Genomic DNA, 12,595 nt, shown 5'->3' on the forward strand with positions numbered 1-12,595 from the left:
TATCTTCCTCGCACCCAAAATTTCCATACGCGAAGAAGTGCGGGTTAAAATCTACTAGAAACTGATAAAAGATAAGAGCCAGGTTACATAACCTCTCCATATCAAGTTGGAGGCTCCCACGGAGTCTCCCGCTACCCATCCACAAATTATATCAAAACGGCCTTCCTATATATTCAGAACTAAATTTTGCCACAAATTTGTTAATTAAAATCAACATACTATACAACTGCACTCGAAATTTCGTTCACTTCGACAAATTAATCGATTGAATTTACGCCAGTTACATCTAAAAGCAGTTGACCATAATTTGCGTTACAAAGGTTAAGACTCGCCTGAAGTGAAGATTGCCAATAGAACAAACCTTACACCATCATACTATTTTGCTGAATATCCATCCAAAATTTCCATGCCATAGACTTATCGAGAATTAGCAGGAAAAAATTAAGCATATCCATCAAACATTTCTCCAGTAGATAGCCTGTAAGCCTTAAATCAGCTCCAGAGGAAATTTTATTACCCAAAATTACTGAATCCCTCTTACCAGTCAAGTTGTTTCATGGCTTAATTTGGACTACGAAAATACGCAACGACAGCTATATTTAATCCATTGGAAAATTGGAATCATTTTATTAATTTTTAATACTCAAAAAGTTATACGAAAGGAAAAAATTCACAACACGATCTTGCAAAGATTTAAATCATATGAAGTCACCCATATGTAGTACATATTTGCAAACGCTGTAATTGTTACAACCAACAAGTATTTTATCATAAGTTTGCAAACATAATCAACAAACAAGCAAAGTAAAAATAATAATTGTCTCTCATTCCCGCATAGCAACAGCGAAAAGCAGACCAATCAAGGAAGAGGCCTCATCCAGTGATACTATGGTTTGGTGAGTGTTTGAAAAATGTGTGTATCTTAATATGGTAATTTTTATTCTTGCTTTGCTATACCTTTATTAAGTCATAAATTACGTCATCAGTATGTTTGTTGGTTGTTTCAAACCTTCTTGATCACCGACAGCTAGACTCAATTGTCACAGTTGTTGTGTTTTTTTTTTTGTTTCTTTTACTGCTTCAATCAATGATTGTTTTCTTTGCTAATTATAAGTACATTTGTAAGCATTAACATCATTTACCCCCTAGATTAGCCATTTGTTGAATAGAATGAAATCTATCTTCAATATTTTTATTTGAAATCATTTATAGTTTTCTTTTCCCTTTTTTGTAATGAATATTCTGTAATAAATGCAGAGCTCACAATGAGTAACTAAATCTTATAACTTTTCTTACAAGGTGTAATAAAAAAAGTGACTTAGGCGTCGTTGTTGGGATTTTAGTTAACAATCGGTGCATATCTAAAATCATAGGTTGGGTGGGTATTGAAGCACCAATCCCCTAACCATCTGGGGATCTAAAAGTAGTATTCTTGATTGATATTTTTTTTCTCTCCTGCATTGTTGACCTCATGTGGGGTTTAAATTCATCATCTTTTGTTGGTCAACTCATAGTTTGTCATGTAGTAGTTTATTTCTAGGGAGTCTAAAATAAATGTATTCCTGGGTGAACCAAAAGAAAGTGGAGTTGGGTGAGCAAGAACCACCCCAAACCGGCTGATAGCTAGCCAATTCAATGGCTCCCGCCTGCTCCTCAGCTCACAAGTAGTCATTTCTACTTTATGTTATTTTAATCATCCAAATGGTTCATTACAGAAATTGGCGCCCATGCGTGAGGCCTAGGAGATTTTAGCTTTCTATAGTTCTTATCTTCTTAACCTTGCTAAACAATCCATGTTAAATATTAGATTTCTTACCATACAATGGATGAAAATTTATTTTATCGGTTTCTTTTGATCTTGGCATGGATAAATTCAGAATTCTTTTTGGAATTTTGATTGTTTGAGTGGTCATCTCGAGCAAATCAACTAATTAATTTTGGATTGTCTTCTATGTGAATTTCATTGAAGTGTTAGATACTTTGGATTTCATTGTTATTTGGATTCAATGATATAGTCTTTCCAAACTGGATTATCTACCTCCTGCTTTATAATTGGATCTACAAAACGGTAGCTGCTTGCTCATTTTGTCCATTATAAGGTAGTACAGAGTTTGATGAAGAGGATTGTTTGTTAGATTGATTATGTCTTGTATATCCATTCAATAGACTGGTTTTGTGTTATCAATCAAAATATTTAAATACTTAAGTCCTTTTTGCATTACACCGTAAATTGTAAGAGAATATATCGTATGAAAATTAAACCTTTTTTTTATTGGAAAATATTTTGGGATTCAAATTCAATTGAATATTAATATAAATTATGGAGAGAACTCCACTACAGTCGTTAGGTGCTACAGCATCAGTTCCAGATCCCATATCTGAAAACCTATGTTTTATTTGTGAGGAACAGATAGTTCCCGAACAAGATACCATACATATTGCAGAATGTAATCATGCATTCCATCGTGTATGTTTGGAAGGTCATTTGTCCAAATCCGCAGACTGTCCTACATGTAAAAGACCCTGTTCTCTGGCAGAATTGAAGAAAAAAATGCCACTAGGGAAAGGTAAATCTTTTAAGCAATCTAGAGGCCGAGGAGCTATGGCAAAGCAGTACAATACCAGAAGTTATTGTCGAAACCTTTTTCAAGACCGTTTTTCTGAATATTTGGCTGATTCCAATGATGACATTTCCACCGAAAATATCCAAGAAGCAAATGAACCTAGTTCACCTGCCACGAATACAAAAATGAATTCAAATCAAAACCGAATTTCGGCTTCAATTGATTATTATAAAATAGGAAAAATAATTGAACGTAGCATGACCAAAATGTTTAAGAATTTAAGCATTTTGCCTCCTGCATCTTCAAAAGACCATAATCAGAATGATTCATTAAATATAGACACATCAAATCAGCAGCCAGATGGAAGGGACAGCGCCAACCCACATTCTACTTCCACTGAAAATTCTTCAACCAGTCGTTCACAACCAACAACTAATCAAAAACAGACTGATTCATCCAGACCTCCTCAAGTCTCTGAATCTTCTACTTTTTCTGATTCCCAACAAATCAGACCTGATAAAGTCACCTCTATCATTAGAGATTGGCATATAAAATTCGATGGTTCTTCTTCTGGAATAAGCGTAGAAGAATTCTTATACAGAGTTCGTACACTGACCAGAGAAAACTTAAACAATGATTTCTCGCAGCTTTGCAAAAATCTACCATTATTGTTGTCCGGTAAAGCCCAAGATTGGTTTTGGCGCTACCGCAAACAGGTAGACCACATCGAATGGGAACCGTTTTGCCTAGCTATAAAGTACCAGTATAAAGAATTTCGATCGTCATTTGACATCAAGGAGGAGATAAGAGCTAGGAAAATGAAACCTAACGAAACATTCGAAACTTTTTATGAGGCAGTATCCTCGATGTTAGATAGACTTGATTCGCCAATGCCGGAACAGGAATTGGTTGAGATTTTGACCAGAAACTTACGGCCTGAAATCAGACACGAGCTTCTTTACGTCCCCGTTTTTTCAATTGCACATTTGCGCAAATTAGTGCAAATGAGAGAATCACTTTTAGGTGAAGACTATTTTCGAAAAAATATGTCCTCAAAAATTCCATTCAATCGCCGCGTTGCAGAAGTAAATTTTCCTGCTGACGACGAATTTGAATCTGAAGTAGCTTCGCAATCCTTATCTGTAGACGCAATTCAACAACCTCCACGTCAAGTGAAGTGTTGGAATTGTGATGGTTTTGGCCACTTTTGGGAGGATTGTGAAGAAGAACGAAAAGTATTTTGCTATGGCTGTGGAGCCAAAAATACTTATAAACCACAATGCTCCAAATGTGCCTTGAAAAAGATAGCTAAGCCAAAAAACTAATTAGCCACCCAATTCCAGAGCAGAATCAGAGTAACAGTACATTAGAAGACTTTTCTAAACTTAAATGCCTGGATAAAGAAAAAACTGTTTTTCAAATTCTTCATAGACCTCCCTCGAACCAACCTATTCAAAATTATTACACACCAATTTTACACCCTATTTTACCATATCATAAGAGATGGGAACGATATTTGGCAAAGCGAAATGAAATATTTGAAGATTTTTCAATTAATTCCATTTCAAATAGAACACCAAAACGCTCAACTTTACGACTACGTCGTTATTACAAACAACGAAAATTTACTTCAAAATTTTGCATCTCCTCTATTGTGAATAATTCCTCAGACAAGCGTTATTATGCAGCAGTTAAATTCTTGAATTTTAACGAGCTTGGATTGCTCGATACAGGAGCAAATGTATCCTGTTTAGGTGCAGATCTCGCCAATGCCAATTTTGAGAATTGTAAAGAATTTGTCTCATTAAAGGCAAGCGTCAAAACTGCTGACGGCAAACTTCAGAAGGTCACGGGTTATCTAGAAGTTCCAGTTGAGTTCAAAAACTCCATACATAAAATGAAATTATTGATAGTACCCTCGATTTCACAAAGACTTATTTTGGGACTGGACTTCTGGAAATCTTTCAATTTAGCCCCTGATTTATTCGGCAATATCGTCTTTTCTTCAACCAATGAAGATTCCTCCAAAATTGTGTCCGAAATGTCTGAGTCGGAACCCACGGTTCCTAAAATATGTGGTCCTAAAGAATACCCTCTTACATCAATTCAGCGTCAACAGCTTGCCACTGTTATTGACTTATTTCCTAATTGCGACAAACAAGGTTTAGGTCGTACACCTTTGCTACGTCACCATATCGATGTTGATGGTGCTCCACCCGTAAAACAACGGTACTATCCTGTGTCGCCCGCAGTGGAAAAACTAATGTACCAGGAAATAGACCGAATGTTGGCTTTGGGTGTGATCGAGCCCTCAACATCGGGATGGAGTTCGCCTATGCGACTCGTTTTGAAGCCTAATAAGGTTCGATTGTGCCTTGATGCACGCAGGCTCAATCAGGTCACTCGAAAAGATGCTTACCCTTTGCCGAGTATCGAGGGAATATTTTCTCGACTCCCAAAGGCTAACATCATTTCGAAGCTTGACCTGAAAGATGCATATTGGCAGATCGGCCTAACGGAAGAGTCAAAAGCGTTAACCGCTTTTACTATTCCTGGTAGGCCTCTCTACCAATTCGTTGTCATGCCTTTTGGCCTCTGCAACGCTCCTGCTACAATGTGTCGTTTAGTAGACGAACTGATACCTCCAGACTTGCGAAACTGCGTATTCGGCTATTTAGACGATTTGGTCGTAGTTTCGGAAGACTTTTCTACGCATCTCACAGTCCTTGTAAGACTTGCCGACCAATTCCGCAAGGCAAATCTCACATTAAACATAGCCAAGTCTCATTTCTGTGTCACTGAAGTGAACTATTTAGGCTACATTATTGGCGACGGCGGTATTAAAACCGACCCCCAAAAAATCGACTCTATCTTGTCATGGCCTGTACCCAAAAATATTAAACAGGTTAGAGGTTTCCTCGGCCTTGCGGGGTGGTACAGAAGGTTTGTTGCCAATTTTTCCTCCATTGTATTCCCCATAACAGAAGTACTGTCTACTAAAAAGAAATTTCGTTGGACAGACGAAGCGCAGACTGCATTTGACCATCTCAAGAAGCTCCTGACTTCCGCTCCTATCCTCTCTAACCCAGACTTTTCGCAGAAATTTTATCTACACTGCGATGCCAGTGATTTTGGTATCGGTGCAGTGCTGGTGCAGTTAGATGAGGAAGGAAATGAGAAGCCAATTGCATTTATGTCGCGCAAACTGAGTACAGCCCAACGAAATTATAGTGTAACCGAGCGCGAATGCTTGGCAGCGGTTGAAGCTATACAAAAGTTTCGCTGCTATCTCGAGTTACAAGAGTTTGAGGTCATCACCGACCATTCTTCGTTGTTATGGTTGATGAAGCAGGCCGATTTAACTGGACGCTTAGCCAGATGGGTTTTCAAGCTACAAGGCTTTAAATTTTCCATTCGCCACAGAAAGGGCAAAGAAAACGTCGTACCCGACGCCCTTTCTAGAATACCCTTTGGTGAAATATCTGAGGTAGAGAGTCATCAGCCCGAGATTGATTTAGAATCACCTCACTTTCGCGATGAAGATTATGTGCGGTTAAAGGATAAAATAAATAAAAACCTTTCTCAATATCCTGATGTTAAGATTGTAGACCAGTTCGTCTACATCCGAACTGATCATTATGATAGTGACTCTGAACAGGAAGCTCTCTGCTGGAAACTTTGGATCCCAGAACAATTAAGACAGAGCGTAATAATTCGCGCTCATAATTCGCCAGTGTCAGCTCATTGTGGAACTGGGAAAACGCTAGAGCTGATACGAAGAAATTTTTACTGGCCCGGACTAGTTCACGACGTACGCGAATACATTCGATCGTGTGAAATTTGCAAGACTTCGAAAGCCCCAAATTTTATAATGAAGCCCAGTATGGGTCAACAAATAGAAATTTCGCGGCCATTCCAACGAATGTATATTGACTTGTTAGGTCCCTATCCTCGTAGCAAACAAGGTTATATTGGCTTGCTTATAGTGCTAGATCATTTGACAAAATTTCATTGGCTATGCCCACTTAGGAAATTTACTTCTGCAGCCATTATGGACTATTTGACATCAAATATTTTCCATATTTATGGAGTGCCTGAGTCGATCGTTAGCGACAACGGTTCGCAGTTTAAGGCTAATGAATTTAACGCCTTCTTAACATCGCTCGGCATTTCCCATATATACACAGCATTGTACTCTCCGCAGGCAAATGCCTCGGAAAGAGTCAATCGCTCAATTATTGCTGGAATTCGAAGTTATCTTAAAAATGATCACACTATGTGGCCTCAATATCTCAGTTCTGTAAGTTGTGCCTTACGAAATACCTACCACCAGGCTATAAAATGTTCGCCATATCAAGCCGTTTTTGGGCTGAACATGGTTACACACGGCAGTTCGTACAAACTGCTTAGAAATCTTGAAGCTTTGAATGAACCAAATTTACAACTACATAAAGACGATGAACTACAAATACTAAGGAAAAAGTTAAAAGACCACTTAAATGAGGCATATGAAGCAAATCGTCACCAATATAATCTAAGAACTAGGCCTATTACATTTAAAGTTGGACAAACTGTATTTCGCAGGAATTTTGCCCAATCATCTCAAGAAAAGAAGTTCAACGCCAAATTGGCACCCCTTTTTATAAAATCAGTAGTAAAAGAAAAAATGGGAAGTAATTATTATATATTACAGGATGTAGATAGTACAAATACCGGCACATATCACGCCAAGGATATTCGTCCTTAAAGATTTGTTACTCCTCCTAATACTTTCGCATAAAATGCAAGTATTATGCGGTTTGTAATAAACTTTCTTTTTTTTTAAATTTAACGATTTCTGTTACTGTACAGTACACCACATCCTCGGCCAAAAGCTTACACTCAATAATGACAGGTTAAATGTTTATAACCATTCTATGTTTTGTTTTTTTTTCTTGCTTAGCGCATTCATAGGTTTGCTTGAATAAATCGATCTGCGTTGTAGTTCTTTCTCATCAACTCACCCAACAGTGAACAACGATAAATCAATTAACTTTGCCAAACATAAAAAATTCTTAAAAGTGTTGCAAAATGGTCATTCAATTATAAAACAAACAAAAGTATTAAATTAACCAAAAATATCCGTCTACCCTCTCGAATTTCCTGAGAAAGTGATATCTTCCTAAATATTCGGCACACGTGATTTTTAAATTATCTTCCTCGCACCCAAAATTTCCATACGCGAAGAAGTGCGGGTTAAAATCTACTAGAAACTGATAAAAGATAAGAGCCAGGTTACATAACCTCTCCATATCAAGTTGGAGGCTCCCACGGAGTCTCCCGCTACCCATCCACAAATTATATCAAAACGGCCTTCCTATATATTCAGAACTAAATTTTGCCACAAATTTGTTAATTAAAATCAACATACTATACAACTGCACTCGAAATTTCGTTCACTTCGACAAATTAATCGATTGAATTTACGCCAGTTACATCTAAAAGCAGTTGACCATAATTTGCGTTACAAAGGTTAAGACTCGCCTGAAGTGAAGATTGCCAATAGAACAAACCTTACACCATCATACTATTTTGCTGAATATCCATCCAAAATTTCCATGCCATAGACTTATCGAGAATTAGCAGGAAAAAATTAAGCATATCCATCAAACATTTCTCCAGTAGATAGCCTGTAAGCCTTAAATCAGCTCCAGAGGAAATTTTATTACCCAAAATTACTGAATCCCTCTTACCAGTCAAGTTGTTTCATGGCTTAATTTGGACTACGAAAATACGCAACGACAGCTATATTTAATCCATTGGAAAATTGGAATCATTTTATTAATTTTTAATACTCAAAAAGTTATACGAAAGGAAAAAATTCACAACACGATCTTGCAAAGATTTAAATCATATGAAGTCACCCATATGTAGTACATATTTGCAAACGCTGTAATTGTTACAACCAACAAGTATTTTATCATAAGTTTGCAAACATAATCAACAAACAAGCAAAGTAAAAATAATAATTGTCTCTCATTCCCGCATAGCAACAGCGAAAAGCAGACCAATCAAGGAAGAGGCCTCATCCAGTGATACTATGGTTTGGTGAGTGTTTGAAAAATGTGTGTATCTTAATATGGTAATTTTTATTCTTGCTTTGCTATACCTTTATTAAGTCATAAATTACGTCATCAGTATGTTTGTTGGTTGTTTCAAACCTTCTTGATCACCGACAGCTAGACTCAATTGTCACAGTTGTTGTTTTTTTTTTTTTTGTTTCTTTTACTGCTTCAATCAATGATTGTTTTCTTTGCTAATTATAAGTACATTTGTAAGCATTAACATCATTTACCCCCTAGATTAGCCATTTGTTGAATAGAATGAAATCTATCTTCAATATTTTTATTTGAAATCATTTATAGTTTTCTTTTCCCTTTTTTGTAATGAATATTCTGTAATAAATGCAGAGCTCACAATGAGTAACTAAATCTTATAACTTTTCTTACAAGGTGTAATAAAAAAAGTGACTTAGGCGTCGTTGTTGGGATTTTAGTTAACAATCGGTGCATATCTAAAATCATAGGTTGGGTGGGTATTGAAGCACCAATCCCCTAACCATCTGGGGATCTAAAAGTAGTATTCTTGATTGATATTTTTTTTCTCTCCTGCATTGTTGACCTCATGTGGGGTTTAAATTCATCATCTTTTGTTGGTCAACTCATAGTTTGTCATGTAGTAGTTTATTTCTAGGGAGTCTAAAATAAATGTATTCCTGGGTGAACCAAAAGAAAGTGGAGTTGGGTGAGCAAGAACCACCCCAAACCGGCTGATAGCTAGCCAATTCAATGGCTCCCGCCTGCTCCTCAGCTCACAAGTAGTCATTTCTACTTTATGTTATTTTAATCATCCAAATGGTTCATTACATATTTCAATAGAGCATTTCTATTTTCCAAACAAGACATGAAAATGTCATGCCAAGGGGTTGGTGAAAATGACATGTCAAAGCATTGGTTAAAATGACATGTCAATGAATGGGTGAAAATGACGTTCAATGCATTGGTTAAAATAACATGCCAAAGCATTGGTGAAAATGACATGCCAATGCATTGGTTAAAATGACATGTTTAGGATCCAAAAAAGAACGTCATCTTTTGGGGGTCACGCTCATATAAAATTCATGAGTGAAAATGACAAAAAGATGACATGCCAGATCACTTGCACCCATGATTCAACTCATGATTTTGCATCGAAGATTTTACTGGGTGTATACTCTGGTCGGAACCCGACCTCCATAAAAACTTTCTTGACGCTTGGTTCATAATTGCGGCCAGGAGGTTGAATAAAATTTTTAATGGACGGCCGGACATACCCCGCACATCTTAAAATTGCTTTATATCGTCGAGATATGAATTTTGGTATACCCCATGGAGGTTTTCGACGAATATTTCGCGGTGTTACATGCATTTTCGGAAGAACACATTGAGGTGTGGGGTATAATAGTGAGGTTTATTACAAAATCAAACTTCTTTTGTGTTTTAATTGGTGGGAAATAAAATTAAAAAGCCTTACACGAAAAATGTTAAATCGTTTGCAAGGTTGAATTAAACTCTCAGTCCTTTAATGGTTTCTTTTAAACGAATTCATATACATACATGCGTGTGTTTTATTTTTAATTTTGTAATATGAATAGGTAATTATTTCTTCATTAAATGAAATGCAACTTACCGCTGAGTACATGAACACGTATGCTGGTTACTTCTGCATTTGACGGCGCACAAGAATATTTCCCAGAATCGGCTAAATCTGCATTTTGCAACAGCAAATATGACGTTGTTATATCGCCTTTTTCTGTAACCACAGAAACACCACCTCTGGTTGAGTCATAATTAATGAGCTGTAATTTTAATTTAATTAATGAGCTGTAAGTTGTGCATGAGTCGTTACTGCAAAATCTGACTATTGCTATGATATGGTTTATATTACAACAGTTATGCATATATACATTAGGGTTATGATGTTTTACTATGATATTTTGATGAGTTTTAACCTAAGATCGTAAAAAAACTTTAAAAAATCTTAATTATAAAGTGATTCAGTAAAAAAGCTTCCACACAAAAAGCTTTTAAAGTTTTTATTTTTTTAGAACTTTTGGCAATTTTTTGAAGTCACTTTAAGCAGACGTTTAACTGAAAACAAGGTATAGGGGCACATGGCATAAGCACTATTTTCATACCAGGGTCACTAAAAACCTTCTGGCCTAGGCAACATGCAGTTGACATTTTTTTGAAAGTCATTTGACATTTTCTTGGAAAGTTGGAGAGATTTTAGCCTAAGCGTACTCAGGACAGTTGTTTACAGTGGCTTGATTGATACACATCTAAAACATGGTTTTTGAACGTTTTTACAGCATCTTCTGGCGATTGTCGCTATTTTCAGAACGTTTTTAGTGACCCTCGTATATCATTAAAAGTGGTTTGAGCGGGACCTTTTTCAATATTTAAATGGATTAAAAGTTATTTTAGTAATTAATAGACAAGAGATCATTCATTCGTGCAACAGGAATTAATTTTTTGGGGAAGGTATTATACGTTGGTTTTGGCCAAAATATTTGTGACTCAAAATGGTCGTAGACCGATACCAAAAAAGGGAGCAAAGGCTATAGTCGGGACTGGGCGGCTATGTGATACCCTACACTACTAACCCTGTGCATAAGCATTTCACTCGTAAACAGTTTTTTTAAGGAGATACTAGAGTTTTCACCTATCTTGCTTGTACGCAAAATGACACAAGCCGAACTAAACCAAAATACCGTGGTGCAATGGTATTCACGCCCGCCTTGCACGTAGAAGGTCGTGGGTTCGATTCCCCGGCCAGTCAACATCAAAATTTTCAACGCTGGCAAAATACCCCTCAGTAATGTTGGGGACATTTCCTGAGTATTTCAGCCTTGAAAAACTTCTCCACAAGTGGTGTCTTAACACACGCCGTTCGGACTCGGCGATAAACAGTAGGTCCCATATCATTGAGCTAATATGAAAGGGGGTGCACTCATTGATATGAGAGAAGTCTCCCTTGTCCCTCCTGGTAGTATGTTTGCGTAACAATTGTAATTGTACTTTTATTTTTATTACTGTCGACATCTAATTGGTACTGATTGAAAGCTTTGGTGGACATCTTGATTTGCATTTTACATGCCTTTAATACACCAAACTGAAACTGTGGTATTTGTCATTAAAGTAAAAAAACTTCAAAATATTAAAATTATCATAGCTTAGCGCCTTTTACAATAACTCTGATACGTCACCATATATGCCATATTTTGTATTAGTTTCAAGCTCAGATAGTTTAGTTTCACCGTCAAGCTCTCTCCCTGGAATATGTCCAACTGAAGCAGAAATATTTGACACGGAAATAAAATTCCATAAAGTGTAAATTGGCATATCCCAGCGCCTTTTTAAACATCTCAAGCACTTCACCAATTTTGGTAACGCAATTGGGAACGTTTTAAAGCTCAGAATGTCTTGAAACGCATCAAATCAAAGCTGAAATACTCCTCAGTACAATTCAAATAAAAATGGGGAAGTGGGATGTGCGCCAACCTATGTTGCATCATAATAAAGGTGATATTTTCATCATCGATTGACGGGCTTTCCTTTAGGTATTCGACTACTAAAAGCGGAGAAATTCGCATGGGAATAAAACTTTTAATTTTTGTCCACATAAGAATTTTGCCAAACTCAATAGGCTCTTTCTCTATGGGACCCCCATTACCCACAAAATTTCGCGACGATCTGATCACAATTGCGACCTGTAGTTTGATTAAAAATTGAAAAAATTGGATGTATTAACGACTATTGCGATATCTCCGTTATTTGTCCACCTAAACCAACCTGCTATGCATATTTGTAAAGATGGGATTTTCTACTTTCATAGTTAGGCTTTACTTTTGGAAGGTTCCCAAACGAAGCTGTGATAATCCTCATTAAAATTAAAATAACAAAAATCAAAAGTAGGGTTTCATTAGTGACTATTGACCACCTAATTTGCAT

At 36.7% G+C, this 12,595-nt stretch overlaps 1 protein-coding gene across 1 annotated transcript in view; it reads right to left on the minus strand.

Moving 5' to 3' along the window:
- Nucleotides 1-12,595, minus strand: part of LOC141404210 (neurotrimin-like) — a 416,440-nt gene that overhangs the window by 31,469 nt on the left and 372,376 nt on the right. Inside the window, exon 7 of the mRNA XM_073987581.1 lies at nucleotides 10,272-10,440. Coding sequence (XP_073843682.1) covers nucleotides 10,272-10,440 — 169 coding nt within the window. The remainder of the gene's footprint in view (nucleotides 1-10,271; nucleotides 10,441-12,595) is intronic.

The sequence above is a fragment of the Musca autumnalis genome, unplaced genomic scaffold, assembly GCF_047663935.1.
Source record: "Musca autumnalis isolate F117 unplaced genomic scaffold, ASM4766393v1 scaffold_4, whole genome shotgun sequence".
NCBI classification, from domain to species: domain Eukaryota; kingdom Metazoa; phylum Arthropoda; class Insecta; order Diptera; family Muscidae; genus Musca; species Musca autumnalis.